At 45.1% G+C, this 27510-nt stretch overlaps 1 protein-coding gene across 2 annotated transcripts; it reads left to right on the forward strand.

Annotated features, from left to right (window-relative positions):
• Positions 1–5250: 5250 nt before the first annotated feature.
• Positions 5251–20696, forward strand: TNFAIP3 (TNF alpha induced protein 3). Of its 2 annotated transcripts, XM_072825085.1 has the most exons (9): positions 5251–5407; positions 8761–9070; positions 12257–12447; positions 13104–13251; positions 13411–13581; positions 14429–14609; positions 15768–16687; positions 17310–17506; positions 18421–20696. In XM_072825085.1, exons 2-9 carry the CDS (start codon positions 8776–8778, stop codon positions 18703–18705), a joined length of 2388 nt encoding a protein of 795 aa, XP_072681186.1. In that variant the 5' UTR covers positions 5251–5407; positions 8761–8775; the 3' UTR covers positions 18706–20696. The 2 variants fall into 2 exon arrangements, with proteins under 2 accessions (XP_072681186.1, XP_072681184.1); XM_072825083.1 differs by lacking the exon at positions 5251–5407 and having other exon boundaries at positions 8737–9070; positions 17310–17491.
• The last annotated feature ends 6814 nt before the right edge of the window (positions 20697–27510 follow it).

Raw genomic sequence — 27510 nt, forward strand, 5'->3', positions numbered from 1 at the left:
CCAAGTGCTTCAGCTCAAAATAATCAATAGTACAAAGTGCGTATTTTAGGATTGACATGCCTTGAATTCCTTCAACTGTCACCAATCATGTTTGGATCTCAGGCTTCTTGGAGTTTTAGGATTCTTAGGGAGCTAAGTTGTGCCCTTGACGGTTGTGCATTAAGGTACTAAGACAGGCTGCTTCCAGTAACCTGGTTCCTCTTCTGGCCTCTTTAGAACTTTAGCAATGACCATGAAATAATATTCTTTAAAACTTCTCTTGAAGGTAAGCTAGAAACTGTTAGTCCTTTAAGACATTCTGTTCAGTGACGGGTACCTTTTCTAACTTTGGGAAGGAATTTGTCACTGTCTAAGCCTGCTGTATCTCCATTTCACATTTAAACAGCTTTATCTCTATTTGGGGACCTTTCCTGCAAGGTCCCAAAAGGCCACTGGTTTCTGCTTTACCAGAAACAACCAATGAGCAATCAATCATCTCTCTTATGATGAGCACTTGCTTGTCTTCATGTGCTTTTGTTCTGTGTTTTTCTCTTTTAGCCTCAATATGGTATCATAATATATTTTCTAAAGATATTTTATTTAAATACACAGGGGTGAGTTTTGCTGGTGTTGTTGATGATGTTCAGAATATGCACTTTGGTGTACTGAATTTTTTGAGCTAAAGGTACTTGAAAAACAGAAACTGCAGAAACAGGCTTTCCCTGAACTTCTCTTAACTACCTAAGGACAGATCCTCCAAAGTGAACTCAAGTGTCATGAATCCCCTTCCTGGGAGCTTCATCAACCAGACAGGATTGATTCCGATCACAGGAGAAGAGACTAGACATTGACACCACACCCAGGCAAACTTGGTCATAAACTGTCACATCTCTTATCTGTTCTTATAAAGTCTCATTCATCTTCCCTAAATACTATTTACTCTCTCCTAAATTGCCTACATCCATCCCTCCCTCTCCCTATATAAGCTGTCAAATCTCACCACTGTTTAAGGTATACAGTTTCCCCATGTACATATTAAAAATTAACAAACTTGTGTACATTTTCTTCTGTTAATCGGCCTGCTGTCAGATTATTTCATAGACCCAGCTATCGAATGTAGGAGAGAAGAGGAAAAAAGTCTTTTCTTCCCCACACAAAGAAGAAAGAGAAACGTGATGACATCAATGAATGTAGCCCGTTGTCAGTGAGTAAAAGAAGGGACATGTGTACTTTTAAAATTATGAGGTTGATTCCCCCACATTATTAAGTCTATGGGATGTCTTACAGCTATGGATTCTCACATGGAAATATAATAGCTTCTCCAGCCTGCTAAGATGCTCGGAATTTCCATCATCAAAGCTCTAGGAAGTTGCGGGTTCAGTAGGAATGTTTCTCAAGAAATATAGCACAATAACACATTGCAATCTTTTTTTGAAAATGAAAATGATTTACCTTACTAGATCAGCCCATTCCGGAAAACAGGCCCCTGACAAAGTGAAAGCTAAAATCCTTTTTTATGGAGATAGGGAGGTGGTGGTGGTTGTGGAGGGGTGGGATGGGAGAGGAGACTCTCCTCTGGCAAGGAGACAAAAAATTAGGGGGACCCCAAACTGAGCTGAGGGAGTTCAGGCATAAATGAAAAGAAAAGGGGAGTATCAAAGATCAATTTTCACAATGGTCGCACTCCTCCAAATAAAAACTGATTTATTTCAGTTAACAGCCTGTTTACTGCTAAACCCAACACTGCATACCGTTTGATTGCTAATTGCACTCATTTCAGATCTGTCATTGTTCATATTTGGTTGTCAATAGCAGCTTCTATAGAAACAAATGAAACCAAGAATTGAATATTTATTCATAATGTAAAATAAAATTATTTTGCCCAGTGTTTCAGCCAAGCGTTGACAGGAAATCCAACCAGAGTTTGAAGGGAAATGAATTTTCTGACAAGTTTTAAATTTCAGCATCCCATATTTTCAGGCAAAATGGAATAAGAGGAGCTGTTCTTGGCAGGAAACCAACTCCCTCCCTTCCACTGGAAGGGCTTTGTTCCTGTTACTAGTGACTCACTAGATTACCTCAGTTAAGTCCCTTTACCACGGTGGGTCTTTGTTTCTCCACAACCCCAGATAATACCTACAAAGGATCTGAGGCTCCTAGATAAGAAGTAGTATTTAGGGAGAAGTTGGCATTTGTGTGGTGATGAAGTCTATGACATCATTTATCGCAGTTCTCCTTGTAATTAGAACCCAAGGAGAGCTTCCAGTATCTTCTCAGCACCAGCCTTGGAGAGCCTGCATATTGCTAGTCTCAAAACCCAGTCAAGGGTTATTAAAATTTGAGGCAGGCTTCAAAGCTACCCTGCAATAACTAAATATGGTACCTGCCTCTCTGTAATCTGGTTTCTCCTACCCCCTGCCCCTCCCTAACCCATTGTCTTGAGACTCATATCTTTTTAATTATGTGGTATAGGGATACAGGCTACAGACACAGTCCTACGGACTAACTCGGAGAGCTCAAGTATACTCACTGTATGTGGTTTGTGTCACGGGAACGTTAGCATGTTTCACCACAGTGAAAATGGCACATAATCCAGGAATTCTCCGAAAACACTCCATATAATCAGAATTCAATTTTCCTCTAGTAAGGAAACAGGTGTTTTCCTCCTATGTGTCCACTAGATGTTAATAAGCACACCTTTCTCTTTGCAGAGCTCTGTTCATCTTGCTAGAGACTATCACAGAAATTAAAGTGCCTTGCAAGACTTCGGGGGCACTCTATATCTCTCCAAATTTGATATTTCCTTTCCTGTATGCCCATATGGAGTCTCTCTGTTCCTCTTCCACTCTTCCTTCTGATTTACCACCAAGAAAATCCTTATTGGTTTGGCCCACGTGTTGTTAGAAAGGGAAACGTGTATGGCCAGAGCTCTGACTTAAAAGACAGAGAGGACAGTAAACTCTAGGAATGGGCAGGATTGAGGATGCTTCCTCAACAGAGAGTCAGTCCAGCAGAAGAACTGGGGAAAAGGGGAGAGAGCAAAACTGAGAGTTACAGACCACTCCTGCATCTGACTGCTATGAACTCATCACAAATCCCAGCAGGCAAGACGGTATAGTGGCTACTATGGGACACCTGAAGTGGCAGATTCGGTCATGGTCTTTCAGGCTTGTTACTCCTGCTATTGCATCCCCACTCATCAAACCAAGCAGCAGATGTAAACCTAGAGGGGCAATGGAAGCTACAGGGGAGGTTGCAGGGCCGGAGCCAGACAGGAGAGAGAGCAGGCAAATTCTTTTCCCAAAGGAGCACAAGGGGACAGTGGTCTGAGGGTGTTCTTTCATGTATACCATCTTTTATCATCTCAGCTAGCCCAGAATATTTCCTGAGGATGGAACGAAGGCCCACCTGGCTCCCAAGCTCACCTTCTGCTGCTGCCCAGCACCCACCTTTGACTTAGTGACTGCTGTGTGTTTGTGAGGCTGGGGGCCAGGGTAGAAACAATGGCCTTGAGATTTTAAGTCTTGGAGGATCTTTTCTGAGAGTAATATTTAAGACCCAACAGCGTTTACCTTGGAGTAAACAGGCCCAGTTCCAATCACGGCTCTGCCACTGACCGACGGTGTAGACTTGGGGTAAATGGCTTAAGCTTCTTACACTTTAATTTCATAGCTTCAAAGTGGAGTTGTTTTGAGGCTTAAGTGGCAGAGTGCCTTTCAAACACTTAGCCTAGAGAGCGGCATATAGTAAGGACTTAATAAACATTATTATTATCATATTCCCTATGCGTTGTTTGAGAGTTGGTAGCTAAAAACATTTGTGAATGAACAGCTTATACCAGCAGGTATAAGAAGAAATGCCAGGAGGTTTGGAGTTGTCAAAAGTCCCAGCCATTGGTTTCAAATGGCCAGCACCAGCCTTGGAAGCTTGGCCACTTCTGACTCTCCGCTCTGAGTGTCTCTTTGCCAAAAATGTGCCACCTGGTCCTCATCCAGTCCTCCATCCAGTCTCTGCAGGTCCTTACTGGAGAGGAAAGCATATTTTTCTAATTCCAAAACTGGGATACGAGGCCCAACTAGTATAAGTAAGTCTAGAAGGGGACAATGCACAGAATATTTCAATCTGGTTCTAGTTTAGCTATTCTAAGAAATGCGCCAAGGGGGACTCTTAGCCAGTCAAAGTGCCTGCCTCTCCCTCTGCAATTCAGGCACCTCCACTGTCCAAGTGGCTGACACCTATTTCCACAGGACGTCCTTTGGGTAAAGACTGCGGGTTACCACACTATTTAATAAGGGGTGGGGGTCGTGGGTGGGTAAAATGTATTATCAGCCCTTGACACCTTGGCCTGAACTAATTGTCAGGTCATGAAAAAGAGCTCCTAATAGGGCCTTAGGGGGGCCACGCAAGGACAGTAATAATGGACTAGAAATGATTTCTAAACCGAAATGTTCCTGCGTGCCGAGCCCCCTGGGCACCTGGTGTGCAGGAAGGGAGAAAGGGAAATCAGTAAAGTGCAGAACAGGGCTGATAGTTGCTCTGATTCCCAACTTCACCTAAGATAGGTTTTGCTCCTGCAAATTTCAAGGCTGTGGGGCCTCAGGAGGTCACCCCCAACAGGCCGCCGTCTGGGCGGCAGAACGCTGGGATGGGGACGCACGGAGGGTTGTGAAATCCCCACCGGGGCCCAGAGTAGGGCGCTCCCCGACGAGCTCATCACGTGCACAGCCCTAGCTTTTCCAACCCAGCCCCGAAGGCTGCGGTCCCGGACGCCCGGGTGGTTTTTAGGGTTTTCTTTCTTTATTATTTCCCTTATTGTTCTCCACGGTTGGTGATTTTCTGCAGAAAAACGGCTGAGAAAAAAGAACCTATTTCATTTCCAGTTCCCATCACCGCGATTTCCACATGGATGTGACGTTGGGCCAGCTTCCGAAATGCCCAGGTGACTCACGCGGGGACACCCGGGGGCGGGGCTCAGGAGTTTCTCGCGCGGGGGGGCGGGGCGGGGCGGGGCGGGGCGGGGCGGGGCGGGGCGCCGCCGGCCTCCTGCGCCGCCCGCGCCCCCTGCGCCCCCTGCGCCCCCTGGCGGCCGGCGACCGCGGGGCTCGGCGCCGGCCCGGGCGTCACGTGACTGGAAAGTCCCCGGGTGGAAATCCCCGTTCTCCGCCGGCGGTAAAACAGAAAGGGAAAAAGAGAACTGGCAGTCTGCAGTCCTCGCAGCGGGCCGGTGCAGCGCGCTCGGAGCCCGCGGGGGCGGAGCGGTGACAGCAGCCGCCGGGACAAGTGCGGCGGCGGCGGCGGCGGCGGGCGCGAGCCACACAGCCCCGCGGCGAGCGAGCGCCGAGCCCCGGCGTCCATGGGGCGCCTCCTCCGCGCGGCCCGGACCTGACCCGGACTTGGGACTCTGGAAGAGGATCGCGCGGCCGGACAGGTAACCGCCGCGTGCCCGTGCCTCTGCCAGCGGCGTCGCGGGGCCCGGGCTGCGCGGGTGCGTCACCGGCAGCTCCTCGCGGGCGGGAGCTTGTCGGCCCGGGCCCGGCCCGGAGCTCGTCGGCCGTCGGCGCTCACTGCGGGATGTGAAGTGCTGGGAGTCGAGGCGGCCGCGCACGACGCTGGGGTGACAGCTCGGGAGCCCTCCGGCCAGCTGTTCCTTGTAGATGCTGCCAGGAACGTAAGCTGCAGCAGGCGGCTGGAGAGGAGCCCCCGGACGGCTAGGTCGCGTGGTCCTCGGTGCTTTGCCCCTTTGCGTGCCTTTTTTATTTTTCGATCAAGCTCTGGATGCTCGCGGACACGGAGACCTTGCAGACCCGACCCGCCGTGGCTTCTTCCCGGCGGGTGCAGAGCCAGGCCACCCGCCGGGCGGGGGGGGCGTGGGGGCCCGGGCCAGCCAGCCTGCCCTGGGTCGGCTTGCAGACCCCGCAGCCCAGTGCAGGGAGGCGGGTGGGCGGAGGGCCGGTGCTGAGCTGCTGCAGGCGCCGCAGTGCGCGAGGAGTGTGCATGCTCAAGCGGGACGTTGGCCGGCTTTTCGGGTGCTCCAGTGGACGGCGACCTGGAGGCCCCTGCCCCAGCCCCTACCCCACAGTCAGACGGTCGTTGTCAGCCCGGGTCGTCCCACATCCTGCCACCTGGCCTCTCAGGAAAGCAGTGGTATTAAGTAAGGAAGGAGCTCAGCGCTTTTGAGACCGCTTTGTTTTCGGTTCTCCCCGCCTCTGATCTTCTTTCCTTGGAAAGCTGGTCTGGTCAAGTGTCTCAGGGCAGCCTTTGGGGAGGACCGTGGTTCATCAGTCCCCTGGACCTTAGCACTAGTGTCTGCAGTTGTTACGCAGCCGGTTATAGCTCCATTCCCATCGTCTAAGGTGCTTCTTTGTTTTTTGTTTTTTTTTTTTCTCTTTTTAACAATTCTGTGTACAAGTTTTGGAGTTTAGGAGTGAGAGTTACCAAAAATTCGATGAGGCATTTATTGATTTAAAAAAAAAAAAAAAAGTCAGTGAGGTGACAAATGTAAAAGAAATGGTAAGGGTGATAGCATATGTCTTTACCTGTAAGGACGTTACAGTTATAGGTCAGGAAAATTTATTCTTTCATCTTAAACGTGGAGAAGTCCGAGAACTGGGAACTTGGCTGGTGGGTTCTAATTCTTTTCAGGAGGCGATCGATTCCACAGTGTGTGCAAGGCTAAAACTATGAATGAGATGACCCAGGGCTATACAGTACTGACATTTGCATGTCTTACATATGGCAAAGAGCGCTTGTGCTATTTGAGGTCTTTGCTGAAAGATCTTTAAATTAGAAGAGATTAAGAGAAGATTCGGAAAACTCAAAAGGCAACACCTAGCTTGTTTCAAATCTTTTTGCTTCCGGCCTCTTCCCGTCTGGCAGCAGCAGGCACAGGGATGGTGTTGTGGGAACTGCAAGGGGCAGGTGTTGGAAGATCTGGCTTCCAGGCAAAGCTGTCTGCCTTGGGTGGTGTGGAACCTGAGCAGGACCCGTGCTTGTGTTGCCATGGCTGTGGACAGGGAATAAGGGCACCTGTGATTTTTAGTCCCAGCATCCAGCATGGCTCTCAGCAGGTGAGCAGGCAGTGCTTTTTAAGCAATGGACAGATGAATGAGTGATTGTGAGACTGGCCATGCCACAAAGTGGAAATGGGTGTAATGTTTTTATTGCTTCATTATGCTTGTGCCCTGCAATAATTTTGCCCAGTTCCACCTTCAGGGAACTGAAGGAAAGATTACCAACTGGCCCAGAGAATAACTTCTCCCAGGCCTCATTGACAATCAGATTTGGAATCCTGGTCCAAAACTATCACCAGAAAACTCCTCAGAAGCAACCTTGGGTCATCTACTTTAACCTCTCTATTTTGGACCACAAGTTTTAAATCACTTCATCAGTGGCTTTAAGAGAGCCTAGACCCACCTAGGAATGGCTTCCCTAAAATCTAGGTTTCTTCTCACTCTTACACAGGTTTCAAGTCTTCCTCAACTAGAAGCTTGCCCTGGCAAATAGTATGGTGCAGGAGTGAGATTAGCAATCTCCATGAAACTTCCTAGGGAATGTCTTCATGCTCCAAAACCATCTTTGCCTTCATCTTGGAAACCAAGATGTATGTTGGGGCACCCTGCTAAGGCTTGTGGCTTTCCACACAGCTCCACACTGCAGAGATCCCACGTTGCATCAATTCACAACATCCTACGCTATTGGCATGGGTTGTAGATGCTGGGTTTTGCACCACCCCCCTCCCCCCGCTTCCTTCATTTATCATGAGCATCCCCCTGGCTGAAACATCTTTCCTTGCCCATTTCCAGACTTTTATTTCCTTCTACCAGCAGATTATGTTTCAGGATTCCAGGGTGAAGACAGGGTGGGAAATGCATTTGAGTGTTGGTACCTGGACAATGATAATAAATGTAGTTAAGTTGAAATAATTGAAATCTAATGCCTGCTCTCGGAAGTGTAAAATTTATTCTTGTATTATTATTATTATTATTATTATAATTCTATGTCCTATTCTGATGTTGTGAAGTTCAGTGGAGAGGTTCTGAAAGACTTTATCATTGACCGTTAAAATTGCAAAGCTTCTTACTGGAAATAGGCTTTTTCATTGGTTCTAAGATATTCAGTTTTAACTTTTATAAATATTATAATACATTTTTATAAATAAGCTCTTGATAAATATTTCTCTTCGGGGCTAAAGAGGAAACTCTAATCAGCAGCCTACGTGACAACATAAAATTGTGAGATTTTCCACAAAACATTTATTCTGCAGTGTAGGGTGGGAGGGCTTAAAAGAGATAAATTAAGGCTTTGCCTAAAAGCCAGGGCTGCTCAGCAGTGGTCTTAAGGGAGAAGCTAAGGACTTGTCAGGGCCACCTTGTGCCCGTCACTGGCATTCAGAGCTCCGAAGACCCAGTGGCTGTGTCAGAGTGGCATGCGAATGAGAGGGGAGCTTGTTGGTTATGAGGTGCAGTACCTGTTGCCGACGGATGGGCTTGGCTCCCTGACAGACGTTACTGAAAACACGGGTTATTCCCCTCCTCCTCAATACCCACTCCCCGCCTTCCTTCTCTTGTTTAGACTAATCTTTAAAAGTGATGTAACTTAAAACAGTCCAGTGTGAGTTAATCTCGGGGGCCAGCTAGTATCCTGGAGTAGAGGTGACTAAGATCTTTTGCCTACAGATGAGGCTAATGACAAGATCAAACACTGGGGTTTCCTGCAGGCAGGTATATAGGAGTGGTATCGAAGTCGGGCTAACGGAATGGGTTTTTCTTCCCTCCTCTTCAGGTGTTGCAGAGCACGATGGCTGAACAGCTCCTTCCCCAGGCTTTGTATTTGAGCAACATGCGGAAAGCTGTAAAGATACGAGAGAGAACTCCAGAAGACATATTTAAGCCAACCAATGGGATCATTCATCATTTTAAATCCATGCACCGATACACACTAGAAATGTTTAGAACTTGCCAGTTTTGTCCACAATTTCGGGAGATCATCCACAAAGCCCTCATTGACAGAAGCATCCAGGCCTCCCTGGAAAGCCAGAAGAAGCTCAACTGGTGTCGGGAAGTCAGGAAGCTGGTGGCACTGAAAACGAATGGTAAGAAGCTTTTGTCTAGGGGTTGGCTCCCACAGTACTGGATCCCCATTCATCAAAGTCTAATAGCACTGGTCCAAACTCAAGCCTTTTGAGAGCATAACCACCTTAGTATAGAATACTCAATAAAAAGCATGTGATAAAAGCAAGCTTGTATACAGGTGTTTTTATTAAGGATATTTTGTAGTTGTGCATATTAGAGAGCAGAACCACTCAGGCTTGAGGAATGCATCTCTAAACACGGTGCCTCCCATTAGGGGACTTAGGTATCTTAATTTTTGTGGCTATTTGTGTAATCATTTGTAAAATACCCTTTCCTGGCCAGTCATGGAAACCTTAAAAGACTTTAAGTTCAAAAGGAAAGCATGGTGTGAAAATTAGTATTACTATTGTCTCCCACAATCATTAGAAAATGTTCATAATGATGACCTTACATATTTTGAATTGATGACATGTTATGGCTTAACCAGTGAATGGCTGCTGTCTGCCTCTCCCTTACCTAGGTTCTGTTGGTTTTGGTCCCAAGATACAAAGTAGAAAGATACTTGAGATTTTTAGCCCAGATTTAGAGGTCTCTAGGTCTTTACTGCACTATTTTTAGGGATTCCTAGTTCTGAATTTCTTGTGTCTCTCTGTGTGTATCTACCTATTGGCCCTTTACTACTGGTAGTTGTTTCCTGTTCTAAACTTCACTGTTTTGTTTTTTGATTATTACCCTTGAGCAAGAGTATGTGTATCATGGCAACATCCGAGCCTACGAGATACAAAATCCTACGTTATAACATCACTGATTATTACAGCATCAAGTAGACTGTTCACCATCAATTAAATGCTTATAGTCTAGGTGAGGGCAGAAATCAGGTACTTATATAAGTAACAGTCCTTCTTTAAGACCACCTCGATCAAAATAATAGCCCTAAGCATAGGAAATCCTTGTCAGTGAGAGGATAATTAAGTTAGTTGATACCTTAACTTTGGACATTTTTGAGTTGGGTCATGTGGAGTGATTGGAGATACGTATTCTGGTGGGGGGGTCTTGTGTATAATTACTACAATATCTTGCATCTTGTACTTTTGAAGTACAGATTCTTAGAAACAAAAGTAGAATGAAAACTGGGGAGAGCTAGTGTTTACATTGTTCTTGGCCTTAAATCAAGTGATGCGTAGAAGTGGGTAATTATGTTAAGTCATCATCAAGGGGTTTATATTCCTGACAGCTTGTGGTTTTAACTCTCTTCCATTTTGTTACCAAAAAGACAGAGTGAACGTTGGGAAAGTTGGAAACAGATTAGAGATGTGGTAGGAAAAGGAAAACCTTCCGATCTTTAACAGAATTAACTGACATTTTAGGTTGAACTTCTGCCTTAAGAAGAAATGAATGTAAATAGTCAACACTTGTCTTGCCAAGATAAGTCATTAAAGTCAACAAGGATTCATGCTACAAATCAAGCTACAGAAGCAAGTGTTTTATAACAATTTCTGGGAAATAGGAATTTGGGGGCTCAGACCCTTTTATTTTCCCAGTTTGAAGAAAATTTCTTAAAATTCTGGAAAAGGGAGAAAAGATATTTAGAGGAGGGGGGATAGACAAAGTGACTTTTACTCTGGCTTTTATGAAGCACCTTTTTTTTTTTTTAAAAAAAAAAAAAAAAAAAAACCTTTCTCCACTAGGAGGGTTCTACAAAATCAATGGTCTGTTTGGGGAGGGGGTGATTCACAAGTTTGCATTTGAGGATATGAGACTGCGGTGAATGAGGAAGGGAGTAGGTGGCATAAAATTGAAACTTCATGTGAAAAATTCCAGCGTCTATTGGCTGTGGCGATTTCACTTGTATAATGAGTAGCCCTATTCCAGCTCACCCTGGCCACACCCACTTGGAAAGTCCAGGGCGCCCTTCGCAGTTTAAATGTCTACACACCAGAACAAAAAGTACAATAGCTGTTGCTCAATTGCTAGTCAAATCACTTAGCACTGGGGAATTCCAGATGTTACTTAGGGAATTTTGTACTGGTGCATCTCAATAAAGAACTGAAAGTAAGCACAAGAAGAAGAAAAAAAAGCCTTATCTTTGCTCTAGATTTTGCAAAGGGGAAATTTCAACAGAATGCAATCGTTGCCACACTTCTGCCAAGACAAAAGGCTGAGCGATCTTTTTTGTTCGCTTGTGTGAATCCTTACTTAGCTTAGCTTGTCTTTCTGTGTCTATGAATTGCAGGGATGCCTGCTGCGGATGTATATGCTTGAGGGGCCTTCATTGTTGTTTTGTTTTTGTTTTTTACAGTTTGGCTACAATTAAGATTTGATAAAAATTTCAAAAAGCTTTTATAGCCCTGCTTGTAGAGTAATGTAAGAAAACAGTTGAACTCTTCTTTCTGAAAACGGTGGTGCATTTGCCCACAAGATAGTAAGGAGTTAACTTGTTTGGTATTAAACATTCTCCCCAAATGTTTATTGTTTGAGGTTGGGAAAAAAAAGGCAGTCTCTTGAATTGTGGGTTTTAGCCTGTGAAAGGAACAGGTTAATGGAGTAAATTTAGACCTATCTTTTTCTCACATGCTCAAAAGGCAGGCTGAGGAGGTAACTCGGGGTTCTTGATCCCACTTCACAAACCAGGAGAGGAAACTCCCAGGCCCCAGAGGCCTCAGTGGAATGGTCAAGTCATTTACCACTGAGTCATAGCCAGACTGTCCTTGTCTAGTGAACGGAGCCAAGCCAGCTTCCTGGTTTGTGCATATCACCTTGTGTGTTCTCTGTAGAGCCAGAGAGTAACCGTGCCTTTGTCTTAGCCAAAACATCAAGGAATGCTAGAACGAAATGAACTGTAGAGATCTTAATCCAATACCCTTATTTCACAAAGAGAAGAAATACACAGAAGTTGACAAATTTCCCCCAAAGGTGACACCTAAACCAGTTAGGGCAAGCCGGGCTAGACCCAAGGTCCCCCAATAATCATTCCCTGGTTCCTTTGCTCTGTTGGTGTCAGGCATTAAAAATAAGAGCGAAAAGAATTTTTGTTTTTTCCCTTAAAGCTGTCATCACCGTGTGCAATGATCTCATTAGCCCTTGGACTAAGAAATTAAACCACTGCCATTTCTCACATGCCCTCTTGGGTCCCCTCTGATAGCAGCAGGGCTCATGCATCTTAAAAACCTTTTCAGGCCTTTGATGTGTATGGATTCTGTCCTCAGGCGATGGAAACTGCCTCATGCATGCTGCCTCTCAGTACATGTGGGGTGTTCAGGACACAGATTTGGTTCTGAGGAAGGCGCTCTTCAGCACTCTCAAGGAGACGGATACACGCAACTTTAAATTCCGCTGGCAGCTGGAGTCTCTTAAATCTCAGGAGTTTGTGGAAACGGGACTTTGCTACGACACTCGGGTATGTTCCCCCATGAAGTATCTATCGATAGAGCTCCAAGGTGAGCAAAGGGTCCCTCAGGCCAGCCCCTGCTCTCAAGGAGCATATGATTTACTAGGTCATGTGCACTTGGCGAAGCAAAGCGTAGTCAATGGAAAACACCCGAAACCTCTGATGGGATGACCCTGAGGCTTTTGTCACTGCTGGGAGGTTTCCAGGCAACAGATTCCCAGCTGTGCGTCTCTTCCTTTTAGAAGGACATCTGCTCACAGCCTTTCCTGTGGTGTTTTGGTTGCTTTCCAACCTGCCTGCCCTTTGCACACTTTGCTGAGCCCGCCAATCAAAATCAGACATGGGGCTCCCCATTCTCAGTCACAGGCTTGGAATTTTTGTGTACATTTGGATAAGGGGCTTTGGTGTTATGCCTCATCAGGGATTTTTTTGAAGGCAGGTGCTGTCCCCATCCTCCCCCGCTTGTTAGTTTGCCTTAGAGTGGAAAAAAGTAAAGGAAAAAAAACCAAAAGGGGGAAAAAGGGTGATCATTTGAACGATGATTTCCAAAAAGGGGAAAAGTAAGCTGAGTTATATAAGTGAATGATTCTATCACGAAGTCAGACTGAGTTTTTAATGCATAGTACATTCAATCATGATTTTTCCCTTTACCTGCTTCTCTTTAGAATTGGACCGATGAATGGGACAGCCTCGTCAAAATGGCATCCACGGAGACACCTGTGGCCCGAGGTGGACTTCAGTATAACTCCCTGGAAGAAATACACATATTTGTCCTTTGCAACATCCTTAGAAGGCCAATCATTGTGATTTCAGGTGAGAGGCCACGGGTCGCTTATTTGTATTCGAGTGCTGTTGAGCTTTAATGCTTTAGTTCTTGGGAAAAACCCAGACTTCCCAGGGGCAATAGTAGCTGAAGGGAATTTGATGAAAATCACCTGAGAGCCTTATTTCTTTTGCTCCTTCTCTAAACAGACAAAATGCTGAGAAGTTTGGAATCGGGTTCTAATTTCGCTCCTTTGAAGGTGGGCGGGATTTACTTGCCTCTCCACTGGCCAGCGCAGGAGTGCTACCGATACCCCATCATTCTCGGCTATGACAGCCAGCATTTTGTACCCCTGGTGACCCTGAAAGACAGCGGACCTGGTAAGAAAACCAAGCATGAGTTCACATTTGTAACTGCTGGTAGATACTGGGATGCCCTGTTCCCACTGAACATGAGGCCCCTTAGGGCTCTCTGGCAATAGCCTCATTTATGTTTATTAGCTATTTTTTATATGAATACAGTGTTGTTTCATGTGCCTGATTAGCAACAGTAATGCAGTGGCAATATTCCCAATACCCACTATCTTTGTGTATGGCTTGGAAAGCACTTTCCATAGCTTAATTGCAAGTAGGAGATACATATACACCCATGACTACTGCCATTTGATCCATTTGATCCATAACTGAATGAGGCACACAGAGCCCTGGCATGGAGCAGATAAATGTCTGTCAGGTTAGCTGCTATTATGATGGCTTCCAGTGGAAGAGTGTGTGTGCTAAGTGCTTTAGAGACAGCATTTCATTTCATTTCATCTCATCCTCATAGCGTTCCTATGGGCTATAAGCCCTGGGAGCCTTATCTTACAGATGAGACCCTTGAAACTCAGAGAGATTCAATAACTTGCCTGATGCCACAGAGCTTGATAATGGCAAAGTGAGGATTCAATCTCAGATCAGTCTGGTTCCGAAGTGTGGCAGTTTAACCAATGAGATCCACTGCCTCCAGGCTGCCTGATATTCTCTAACCTTCCAGAACAAAGCATTTTATGTTAGAGTTTAATGTAGTTTGTTTCTTCATCTGAGTGCGACTGGGACTAGGTGATACTTTTCTACTCTTTCCTTGTATCCTTTTTATGTTTTCAAAATGTGATCATTATATATGTGGCCTCACACATAATTTCATTTAGTAGAACCATGTGTCGCTTACGTGTTATTTTTTTCCCCTCAGAAATCCGAGCTGTTCCACTCGTTAACAGAGAGCGAGGAAGGTTTGAAGACTTAAAAGTTCACTTTTTGACAGATCCTGAAAACGAGATGAAGGAAAAGCTCTTGAAAGAGTACTTGATGGTGATCGAAATTCCTGTCCAAGGCTGGGACCATGGCACCACCCATTTGATCAATGCTGCAAAGTAAGAGTTTATCCTTAGCTCTACCCTTTGTCATCTTCAGTTGCTTTTACTTCCACCACATAAGGCAGTGCCACCCCAGCTCAAATAACCATAAAGTTATTTGAAGCCAATCTTCTCCAATGTGAAACAAATTCAGAGTGGTGTACATGAGTCAGAGAGGATGACCGGAGGCCATGCTAATTTGGGTTTCACATGGGAAAAAGTAATTTATTCATGGAGATTTTCCTGCATATCTGGATGCTGACGGAATTGTGGCTTTTAAGTATATTGTATTAAACCAAGGATAGTTTTGTTTTGTTTTAATTGCTCTAGGACTAAGCTAGCAAACGAAAATTCTTGGAGATGAAAGCCTTTTTTTTTTGGCTTCTTGGTAAAGACAGACACATCAGACACAGACTGGGCTGTAGATCATGTTTCTGTGGCAGCCATACGATTTTGGCCACATGAAAGTGACAGAGACCCAGAGTGCTTGTTGTACAGGTATCCATATATTAAACACTGGCTTCCTGTTAGATGCCTGTTTGTTAGGACTTGAAATACACAAGAGGGGACGATGGAGGGATAGGAGAATCCGTTTCTCAAAGCGGAGGCGGGCCCATTACAGAAGATCAGAAGTCCATGGACAGCACCTGTGAGCGTGGCGGCTACTTAGTCACTGTGCGGGGTGGTTAATGCTGATACAGACCAGGCACAAGTTTAAGATCAATAAGATCAATAACAGCAAAATAGAGGCAACGAGCTCTCAAAGTAGACTATGAAGTAGCCTCATCCCAAATGAATACCCTATGTAATATTTTCATAGAAGTTTGAGAGAAGTTAAAAGGTAAAAGTGACTTTTGAGAAGAGGAATAGAGTAATCAAGTGTGGAGGCATCCCCAGAATAGCCCTTTCTTTAGAATTATCTGTAATTTGGGTTGGACCAAGATTGATTAAGTAAGATTTTGATTCTCGAAATAACGAAATCTTCTTAGATGGACTGTGCTACATTGGAAGCGCAGACTCTTAATCATGAGCCTGCATTTCAGTGAATGCTTGTGAAGTTAATGCCATAATCCACATTCTAAAAGTTTGCCCTATGAACTAATGATATGAAATCGTGTGTGTGTAGTGTGTATCTGTGTTTGTGTGTAGCCTCATATTTTTCCTTTTGGTCTTTAGGCTGGATGAAGCCAACTTACCCAAAGAAATAAATCTGGTAGATGATTACTTTGAGCTCGTCCAGCACGAGTACAAGAAGTGGCAGGAGAACAATGAGCAGGAGCGGAGAGAGATGCATGCTCAGAATCCTTTGGAACCTTCCGTTCCCCAGCTTTCTCTCATGGACGTAAAATGTGAAACACCCAACTGTCCTTTCTTCATGTCAGTGAACACCCAGCCTTTGTGCCACGAATGCTCAGAGAGGCGGCAAAAGAACCAAAGCAAATCCTCCAGGCTGCACTCCAAGCCAGGCCCTGAGGTGCTCCCGGGCATAGTGCTTGGGCCCTCCCGGGGAGAGGCCTATGAGCCCATGGGCTGGAGCCCCGAAGAGCCAGCTGGGGGACCTCATTCGGCCCCTCCGACAGCCCCCAGCCTTTTCCTATTCAGCGAGACCACCGCGATGAAGTGCAGGAGTCCCGGCTGCCCCTTCACACTGAACGTGCAGCACAACGGATTTTGCGAGCGCTGCCACAACGCCCGGCAGCTTACTGCAGGCCACAGCCCGGACAGCATGAGGCACTTAGACCCTGGGAAGTGCCGAGCCTGCTTACAGGATGTCACCCGGACATTTAACGGCATCTGCAGTACGTGCTTCAAAAGGACTACAGCGGAGCCCTCCTCGGGCCTCAGCTCCAGCGTCCCTCCTTCCTGTCACCAGCGGTCCAAGTCAGACCCCTCGCAGCTCATCCAGAGTCTCTCCCCACATGCTTGCCGCAGAGCCGGGACCGAGGCTCCCTCCGGCTGCCTCTCTCAGGCCACACGGACTCCAGGGGACAGGACGGGGACCAGCAAATGCAGAAAAGCCGGCTGCATGTATTTTGGGACTCCAGAAAACAAAGGCTTCTGCACGCTGTGTTTCATCGAGTACAGAGAAAACAAACGTGAGTGACATGATTAGTTTCCTAACCCCGTTTCAAACCCCTGGTCTAGAAGCTGCAAGAAAGCAGCCCCTCTGGGTGGTGGGCACAGTGGGACAGTTGCCTGGAGACGTAAGCCACAGAAATCCACCTTCCAAAACCCTATAGCACCTCGTAGATAGAGTTCAGAGGATTTGTGTCATGAGGTCATGCAGCATCTGGCATTTATAAGGTAGAGTTTAAACAGGACTTCTTTGGAAACGTAGGTGTGATAGAGAACATTCAAGATCCAAAGAGCAGTAGCTGGACTGAAGGAAGCCTCTGCCAACATTGTAAGAAAACCTGGGTAGTTTTAGCAATCTCTAGCTTGAAAGAGGGATGGGAAGTTGACGTCTTTGCATGTTCTGTTACTGTACCTGGCCAGTGCAGCACATTCAAAAGTGAGACATCTGTAAAGTTATAGATGTTTTGATGATGACATTATTACCATTTTTTATTTGGCTGAATTTATAAAAGGCTGTGTTCATGGATGCATGGCATAGGCTGCCCTAAGCTGCATCCAGAACCTGTCTTTTTCTTTAACAGCAAGGTCTCTCCCTGCTTGGAGACCACATGTGACACTGATGGGCCCCAAACTCTCTTTTAGATTTTGTCACTGCCTCAACAAAAGCCAGTCCCACGGCCCCCAGGTTCCAGAACGCTGTTCCGTGTTTGGGGAGGGAATGTGGCACCGTTGGCAGCACCGTGTTTGAAGGATACTGTCAGAAGTGTTTCATTGAAGCTCAGAGTCAGAGATTTCATGAAGCGAAAAGGACCGAAGAGCAACTGGTGAGACATTTTGAGGTACTTTCCCTGCCCCGCCAGGATGCCCTCCTGGCTGGAGCCCCTGCTTCTGACCAGACCATCAGACTCTCCTCCCAGCCAAGTTCCAGGGAAGAATTGCAGGGGTGGAGAGAAGTCATGTGGCCCCCAGGGTTGGAAGTGCAGTAGCTACTCTTGATTTTCATGGCTTAAGTGTACTTTAGAACTCATTTAAAAATTAAATGGAGGGACGCCTGGGTGGCTCAGTGGTTGAGCGGCTGCCTTCAGCTCAGGGCATGATCCCAGGGTCCTGGGATCATGTCCTGTATCAGGTTCCCCGCAGGCAGCCTGCTTCTCCCTCTGCCTCTGTCTCTCATGAATAAATAAATAAAATCTTAAAAAAAAAAAAAAGATGACTTAAAAACTAAGTCGAGTTATCCATAGAATAAAACCTCTTAAAGTCCACAGAAAGCCAGACATTGAACAGAGACTGCTTGAGCTTTAGTAGCAGCAAAGGCATCTGAGTGGCCAGCAGGCTTTCTGAAGTAATCCTTTGTCACGAGACAGGAGGAGGAGACAGAGCAACCCCAGTGCCTCCACACAGTGGCACATAAGAAAAGCAAACTTTGGCTCATGGGCGCCTGTCCCTTTGTTCACAAGAAGGGCAGCATATTACTAATCCAAGCAGAGGCCGCTGGGCCAGGCTTCGCAGGCCACTGGGCCAGGCCTGGTACTCGGCCTCCCGGGGGCCAGGCCTGCTTTCATGGTCCTGGGCGGGGAGGCGTCCTTGGAGAGCTCCCATTCTCAGACTGTGTGTGCCGCTCCGGTTTCCCTGGGTCAGGCAGATGCTCTCCATCCCATCGAGTTCTCTGTAGCTCCCTTCCTGGCTAATGGGATTGCCTGGTGTTCTCCCTGAGAAAATGGGACCAACAGCTCTCTCTGCCCTTTCCACTCAGCGATCCAGCCAGCGCAGAGACGCTCCTCGAAGCACCCCGAGTGCCTCCAGGCCCAAGTGTGCCCGGGCCTCCTGCAAGAACATCCTGGCCTGCCGCAGCGAGGAGCTCTGCATGGAGTGCCAGCACCTCAGCCAGCGAGTGGGCGCCGGGGTCCACCGGGGCGAGCCGGTTCCCGAGGAACCCCCCAAGCAGCGCTGCCGGGCCCCCGCCTGTGATCACTTCGGCAACGCCAAGTGTAGTGGCTACTGCAACGAGTGCTTCCAGTTCAAGCAGCTGTACGGCTGAGGGATGCGGCGGGCTGGCCCAGCCACGGGGCGCCTCGAGCCTTAGCCAGCATGGTGCTAGCCCCCGAACACTCCTGTGCCGCAGCGGGGAGCTCCAGGGCGGCTTTGAGCCGGGGAGCAAAGAGAAGCTCCGGTCGCTGTCGTCGCCGCCAGCGTTCCCACGTGGCCTTTGAGCAAGAGCAAGGCTAGTGACTGGTGGCAGATGGGTCTGGTCCTGCCCAGCCGGGGGCTGCTGCTGCTCCTCCTCCTTCTCCTCTCCTCCTCCTCCTCCTCCTCCTCCTCCTCCTCCTTTTCCTCCTCTTCCTCCTCCTCACCTGCCACTTGGAAAGCCAGGAATTTCATGGACTTGGGTGCCAGGACGGCTTCATCATCTCGGGAAGAAAGGGAGAAGATGCTCAGGCAGGCGGGCTGGGAAACCCAGAGCCATTCCACCCGCCCAGCCGCACGTGGGCCTGGCCCAGAGCTGAAGCTCCACGGGCCGCAGCCTTTGGCCGGGAGTCCAGGAAGCTCAGGGAGACCCGACATGTCCAGAGTGCCACTCGGTGGTGAGTGGCCTTTTCCTCCCCGCCTTGTCTCTTTCCCACGGACATGGCAGACACAGCCATCCACAGACTGTGGTTCTGAGGCTGCTGAGACTGAATAAGTTCACACTGAAAAGCAAACCAGCTGCTCTTTACCGTATGCACCTTTGAAGAAACAGAATATTCTAGTGGGAAGATGTGTGACTCTTTGATTATCACTGTCTTCACTTCTAAAGAAGTTAGCTTGAACTGAGGTGTGCATAAAAATGTGTACATATATAATGTACCCTTATATTATGTATGAGGGAATTTTTTTATTACATTGAAATGCTGCCCTAGAGATTTAAGTAGGAAAACTGAATAATAACCTATTTTCTGGTTGTTGTTGGGGCGCCATCTGTATAGAGCTTGCATGAATTCAACCAGCTGTCTTGTTAAAGTGAGCTCCCTATTGTGTCTATGTAATTCACTTTATTTATTTTATTTCAAACTTCAAGGTTATTTAAATGAAGACGTTTCTTCTGCTCTGGGTAAAGCGCTTGCTGTAATGTCTTCTTGAAGTAACATATTCGTATTGTCGTCTTTTAGGCGAGTTCCTTAGTACCTTGGGGATTTGGTCTCTTTGATGTACCATGGTTGTCTTCCCTAAGAAAGAAGGAATTGCATCAAAGGTGTAGTCATTAAAAGCTCATGCTTCTTAATGAAACTTGGGTCAGAGCCACCTCCTAGCCACCTGCTTTCTGCAGTAGACAGATGCCTTTGAGTATCCTACCTCCTTAAAGATGAGATTGGGAAGGAATAGGGATGAAATTGGAGGAGGTCACGGGAAGATGTGACCTTTAATGATGGTTTTATTTGCTGTTTAACACTGTGTCCTGGGGTGCTGGCAGTAACCTCACATCCAGTGGCACTTTAGCGCCAGGACAGCAAAACCCTGTGACCATGAGCATAAGGAAATTTCTTTTTGTCCTTGGCCTGCAGTTTCTCTATTTGCTTTATGTTACCGTCATACTTGTTCTAGAAAAAGGGGGAAACAAATTGTCCCTAGAGGTAAAGGCTGCCTTTTTTTTTTTTTTTTTTTTTTGGTCCAGATCTTATGACCTAAAAATATTAGCAACCTATAACTCTACACAGCCTTTACTTGTGCTACCTGACATGTTTGCCACTTGGAGTGCCATAAGTCTATTTCCTCAACATAAATCTTAATAATTTTTTTCTAAAGATTTCAAATACTTCAGTGTTCATCCAGTTCTTCTGAAGTCAATATTTTAATATTTTGTGTGTATCGATATTTTCATTCTTAATGTGAAAAAATGGAATTATTTATACTTATTATAGAAAGCATTTGAAATTTGCACATTTAGTTGTCCCTAATAGAGAGCTATTTACTGTTGGATTCCTTCAAGTTTTCATAAATAAGTGTAACTTTTCACAAAAGTCAATATTAAAAAATAAATTATTTAAGAATAAATTTTGATGTTTTCTGTTTACAAATGATGATAAAGAGACTGTAATATTAAAGCCATATTTCCCAAACAGCTTCATTTTGAGGTACACCTGGACAGTGACACATGTCCCACCCCTGTTTAGTAAGAGAACTTTGTGAACATTATAATGACATGAGGGTAGGGCATCGTTCAACAGCAAGGACACTTGAGACCCAGACAAGAGTGGGAAAGGTTCACCTATGCCCATTCCCAGGGGCCATTAGGTCGCTGTGCCCCTCCAAAGGTTCCTGCCCCTGGTCTTAATGCAGTGCTGAAAAGGAAAAGAGGACAGAGGAGCAGAGAAAGGCTTGGAAAGACAGAAATAGGAAGGAGGAGGAAAGCCTGGTGTAAGACTTCCTGGGTCAGATTTAGAATAGGTGACATCTGGCTGTGGTGTCTGGGAGGACCAGCAGTACCAAAGACCTGGGAAATTGCAAAATGACACATTCTTCTGTCCAGTGCAAACATACCCACAGAAGATTGATTCTGGAGGACTGCAGCTCCCAGAATCTGTTTTTTTTAAAACTCCCTAGGAGATTCTGATCATCAGTGAGATTTTAGAACCATGCTTTAACAAATTATTCATGATCCTTTTTTAACTTACTGTGGGAAATGTTAACACAAGAAATGAGAGTATAACGAACCCCTATGTATCCATTATCTGGTTTTGACAGCTATCACATTTTACCAACTTTGTTTCATCTGTGACCCCCCCCTCTTTTTTTCTGGATGATTTCAAAGCAAATCCTTACACCCACAAATATATCAGTCCACCTCTCTAACTGATCTTTGTTCTTTCTATACAACCAGCATTTTTACACCTAGCTAAATAATTTTTCGTGTCATCCAATGCTAAATATGAATTCTAACTTCTCAGGTTGTCCAGACATAGTCCTATTGCTTTGGGTTGCTAGCAGTAAAAGAACTTAAGGCTCTTTTATTCTGTAACATTCTCTTAATTTTTCATCCTATTAATTTGTTGGGGCAATTGGGTCATTTGTTCTGTAGAAGAGCCTACATTCTGAATTTGGCGAACTGCTTTCTTATGGTGCCATTTAACTTGTTCTTCTCTTCAGTACTTTGTATTCAATTCTAGTTCAATGAGGCAAGAACCATCCACAGGTGGTGCTGCGTGTCCCATAGAGTCCTGTCCTGTGTGAGCTCTATGAATGCCAACCTGGAAGAATCATAAAGCCTCAAATTCACCTTTTCTCTTTTTTTGTCCATTCTTCCTCCCATCTCTCACTCAGCATTAAAAATTATAATTCTTCAATCAGCATGATGAACATAAGCATCTGACCATAAGTCATCAGGATTTCTAAAATAGGAAGTGAGTTATAATCAGCAAATTATCTCTGACTCAGAAGAATGGCACATAGACAAGGACATAGGGCAGGTTGGAAGACAGCAAGAGAGCCACCCAGTCAGGGCAGGACCCAGTCTGGAGTCGTGGCTGGGCCTCTGCTGATTAGGGGGCCTATAAAGTATATGCACAATTTTATGTTAGGGTGTGTACATTATTTTTCTGTAGTGCAGCCAATCAGTGGCTTTCTTCAGAGACTCAAAGAAATGGAGGATTTTTCTAAAAAGGCAAAGAACCTAAGCATAAAAAGGGCTACGAAATGAGGCTTGGGAAGAACTGGCTTTGCTTCAGCTTGCCCAGATCTTTGCTTCCAGCGCTGGAAATGTCACCTTCATACCACACAAGCATGGACATTCACATTATCCAAAATTGAACTCAATATTCTATCCCTGCCTCCCTTGTTCCCATGCTCAGGGAAGGGCATTATCTTCCCAGCCACTCTAGACTTTTTCTCCCTTCTCCCACATCCAAACTTCATGAAGTGTATCTCCAATGTGTATCTCAAATCCACACCTCACCTCTGCCCTTCTGTCACTCTGGCCGGGGCCCTAGCCTCCTTCCTACTTTTTGCCTCCACTCTCCCCCTTTCTAGCCCACTCTCTCGCTAAAACTTTACTCGTCACCTATGCTTCTAAACCAGAGACCTGATAAGGCTTCTCCTCTAATTAAAACTCTGTGATGGCTTTCTACTGCTCCCAAAGCTGGGTGCATGCAGCAGGAAATGCAGGAAGAAAATAAGAAAACTCTGAGTTCATTCTGCAAATATTTGATACATGAATTACTACTGGTGATCTCCTTTTCTCAATATTAGAGGCCCTGTCACCTGCGAGTTGTCCAGCTAAGAGAGGGTAGTAGTGGCACCTCCATTCATTTGCTTCTTGCATGTTGAGACAAATTACATTTGAATTATCCCATGTTACATGATTTTTTGGTTAAAACTGATGGAGCTGTGCCACCTATAAACTTTTCTATCTGCAACCTAAACTTAGAAACCACAATTTTTAGTCTGCTTAAAAATTATCCAAATGAAGAGCTTTAGGGAATTTTGAACCCATTTATTAGAAATACCAACGTAGGGACGCCTGGGTGGCTCAGCAGTCGAGCATCTGCCTTAGGCTCAGGGTATAATCCTGGGGTCCTAGGATCAAGTCCCCCCATCGGGCTCCCTGCAGGGAGCCTGCCTCTCCCTCTGCCTGTGTCTGTGCCTTTCTCTCTGCCTATCCTCTCATGAATAAATAAATAAAATCCTTTTTAAAAAAAATAAAGAGCATGTGCTGAAAAAAATACCAACATAGTTTTACATCTTTTCAACTAATTGGCATAAAAAATTAGAATTACTGGCATAAAAATTAGAATTTCAACAAAGAACATTGCATAGTTGATAGCTAGAATGAAACAGTTAATATGAATAAGGAGGCACAGTAATTTTTTTTCTTTCCATTCTGTTTTCTATTACTCTTCTTTGTAGAAGAAGAGCTTTCCAGCTCTGAAGGTCATTAACATCAAAGATCACAACAAAGAGAACTTAGACTTTGGAATGGCTTTATCCAAAAGTGATAGATAATGATTTTTTTTTAAATAAGGAAGTGTATTTACTGATTTCATTATTTCTTATTGAGAACAAAAGGTGTTTTTACCATTAATAAAAAATAATTGTTTTTAGAATATTACTTCATATTTATCTCAGTGTTTTGAAATCCTTACATTCTGTGATTTTTAATGTTTTATATAAAATAGTAACACATTTTCATTGATTTAAAATAACACATACGGGGGTAGCCCCGGTGGCTTAGCAGTTTAGTGCCGCCTTTAGCCCAGGGCTTGATCCTGGAGATCCCAGATCGAGTCCCACGTCGGGCTCCCTGCATGGAGCCTGCTTCTCTCTGTGCCTGTGTCTCTGCCTCTCTCTCTCTCTCTTTCTCAATCTCAATCTCTCTCTCTCTCTCTGTCATGAATAAATAAATAAAATCTTAAAAAGATAAATAAATAAAATAATACATACGGAACACCTGGGTGGCTCAGCGGTTGGGTGCCTGCCTTCAGCTGAGGTCATGATCCTGGAAGTCGGGATCAAGTCCCACATTGGGCTCCCTGCAGGGAGCCTGCTTCTCCCTCTCCCTGTGTCTCTGCCTCTCTCCCTCATGAATAAATAGATAGATTTAAAAAAAAATAAAGAAAAAGAAAATATATAATACATATATTGTGAATGTACTCTCAAAAATATTTTTTAAAGATTTAAATCATTATATGAGATGAGATCAAAAGCCTTTGGAATTGAATTTCCAACATGTTATACAGTGCTGTTGACAATTTGAAAAAATTTAAGTATTTATTTTTGCCTTCTGCCACTATTATAGCTATCTCATGACCTTCTATACTCTCTTCTGTACTCTCTAGAAAAGAAAACCTTTTGGTCTCAGGACCCCTTTATTTTCTTAAAAATTATTAAAGACTCCAGAGAGCTTGTGTTTATGTGTGTTATATCTATTTATATTTAGCCCTTAGAAATTAAAACTAAAAAATGCCAAACCGCAGAATATCCAAGCAAACATTCCATTAGCTTCCAAAATGATGATATTGTTACATGTCACAGAGCAGTAAGGAGTCATAAGGATCCCTAGAGGTCTCCAGACATGACTTTAAGAACCTCTGCTCTAGAATGATGATTCTTAACCCATGCTTGCCATCGCCATACCAGGAACACTGCAGAATGTTTTGATAATGCCTTGTGTCTATGGCCTGCCTGCGGCCAGGGATTCAGTGCCTATTGCAGGACAGAGGCGCGGATGCAGCCCTCATGGCGAAGATTGTCTCTAAGCAATGGACCCTAGGCTTTTTGGACTGTGTGTCCCTACCAGTAAACATGTACTGAGCATGTACTCCCACTATGTGTGTATTTATTTCTTTATAAATTATATACATATGTTACCTTATCAGCGGATCCCACACCTTGTAAAACATGCAAAAAAAATAGGAGATAAAAACCAAATCAAAAATAATTCTACCACCTTCCTCCCATGCCCCAGTGAGTCTTGTGCACACACTTTGAAGGCAGCTGTAGACATAATTTTGCAGATTTCTCTACCTCTTTGCCTTTCCTGGGTTGTCTTCCTGGATGCTCTCGCTGCCTTCCTCCCGCATCTCCCTGCTCCCTTCACCGGAACCTGGCCCAGCTCCTTCCTTATGCTCTGCATTCTCCCAGCTATCATCGGAAGAACTTGAAATTTTGTAAAAGGAATTTTAGGCTCAAACCCTGGTTCTGTTTCCTGTTAGTTATTCAGATTTGAGCAAGTTGTCTCCTGTCTCTGAGTCTCAGCTTCCTCAACTATAAAATGCTCCCGAAATGTTTTATAAGATACGTTAAGGAACTTTTCCTCACTCATCCCACTGGAAACATCCTTCTCTATCAGTAACTGAGCGATAGGTCCTTATCCTGAGGACATATTAGAATCACCCAGAGGGCTTTTAAACCAGCCAACGTCCAGAGATTTCCACCTTTAATTGGCCTGAGATGACACTCTTGGGTATTGGATTTTTTTTTTTTTTTTAAAGTTTGGCTGAATCTACAATGTAGCCAGGATTTGGAATCAGTGGTAGCCAAAAGAGCACTATTTTCACAGAGGCAATGAAGGGGGAAAAAACCACAATTACATCATGTACCAGGGGCATTTGAAGAAGGCAAGTGTCTTCTTTCAGATGATGCCTTCTGCAAGTGACCAGCCTGTCATCTGCAACCCTACTAGGGGGAATTGATTCTCACCATGTGCCTTTTGTGCATAAAAGCTCCATCTTCCAGAAGCAATATTACATTAACCAAGATCAGAGATATACTCATGTATTGGTAATTTACATAAGAATAATTTACTACCAAAGAGGGACAAACACTTGCACCTTCTGATCAGTGCACCCCCTCCTCAGAGGCCCACACCATGAAAATCCTTATTATCAGGACACCTGCTGAGCCTGGAATCAGATCAGGGAAAGCTGGGTTCATGGGACAGATGTCCCTTCCATACACTGGAATATGCCATCTCTAGTCCCATTGGTCAAGTCTCCTTTCCTTACACTGCAGGAGTCCAGGATGCTGTCTCCTGCACATGGTCCTTAGATGGACCATGTCTGCCTTCAAGACCCTTTCTGTTCTTTGTGTCACTCCCCCACCTTCTGATTAGCCCACTTTCCTCTAATCATGTCAACACCTTCAGTGAAGCCACAGTCCATCTGTTCCGCTGACTTTGCACACTTTTGAACTGGTTTGTTATATATTTTTAAAGATTTTATATATTCATAAAAGACACAGAGAGAGAGGCAGAGACACAGAGGGAGAAGCAGGCTCCCTGTGGGGAGTCCGATGTAGGACTCGATCCTAGGATCCCGGGATCATGCTTTGAGCCGAAGGCAGATGCTCAACCGCTGAGCCACCCAGGCATCCCTGAACTGGTTTGTTGTTTAACTTGTAGAGGAAAATCCAATTTCCAAACCGCACCCCTATCCAGTTATTACCTAAGAATCTTGAGTTACAGGTAGTAACTTGGGAAACCCTTAGAGTTCGTTAGAGTAAGATTCAACATGATATTTTCAAATATTACTATAATAATACCTTATATTTAAAATGGCATCTAGCTGTCAGTCTTATGGGAATCAAAGTAAGAGAAGCCATTATTTACAGCATGAGGAATGATAGCAAACACAGCCATGAATTAGCTACTATTAAGAAAGTGAGGGGATACCTGGTGGCTAAGCGGTTGAGGTTGAGTGTCTGCCTTTAGCTCAGGTGGTGATCCCAGGATCCGGGGAACAAGTCCTGCATCGGGCTCCCTACAGGGAGCCTGCTTCTCCTGCTGCCTGTGTCTCTGCCTCTCTATCTGTGTCTCTCATGAATAAATAAATAAAATATTTAGAAAAAGAAACGTGGAGTCCTGAAATAATTAAGAGAGAAGTGGAATAAATCCTTCTCTTGCTGTCCTCACCCACTCCTGCCCCTCACCTACCTACCCCCTGCCTTTAAAACAATACCAATCTATTTATCTTCCAGTCCTATCACTCAGTGCAATTCTACTAAGGGCTTCGGGACCCAGACTTCATTCTAGTCCTTGCTTCCCAGGACCTCCAGGCTCAGGGTGTGCTGTGTCCTCTCTGGGCAGGCTTTGTGAAGGTAAAATCAACTAACATGTTGGTTGACCATTGAACATGTTTCACAAGCATATAATGCTTCTCTGTGAATTCCAGTTTTACAGTTAGATTTTCCAGTAGAAGAATGAGTCAGAAAATAGGAAGTAGCTAGCCAGCACTTCACACTTTTCGTGCTCATCTTCAGAAAATCTTAAACAGAAAATGACTTAAACTCAAGTTTTAGAAAATTTAAAATGACTAGATAGAAGCCTGGTTTTTGTTTTATATTTTCCTCAGGATTTAAACACATGGGGTTTGTAGGT

This window comes from Canis lupus, chromosome 1 (genome assembly GCF_048164855.1).
Source record: "Canis lupus baileyi chromosome 1, mCanLup2.hap1, whole genome shotgun sequence".
NCBI lineage: Eukaryota > Metazoa > Chordata > Mammalia > Carnivora > Canidae > Canis > Canis lupus.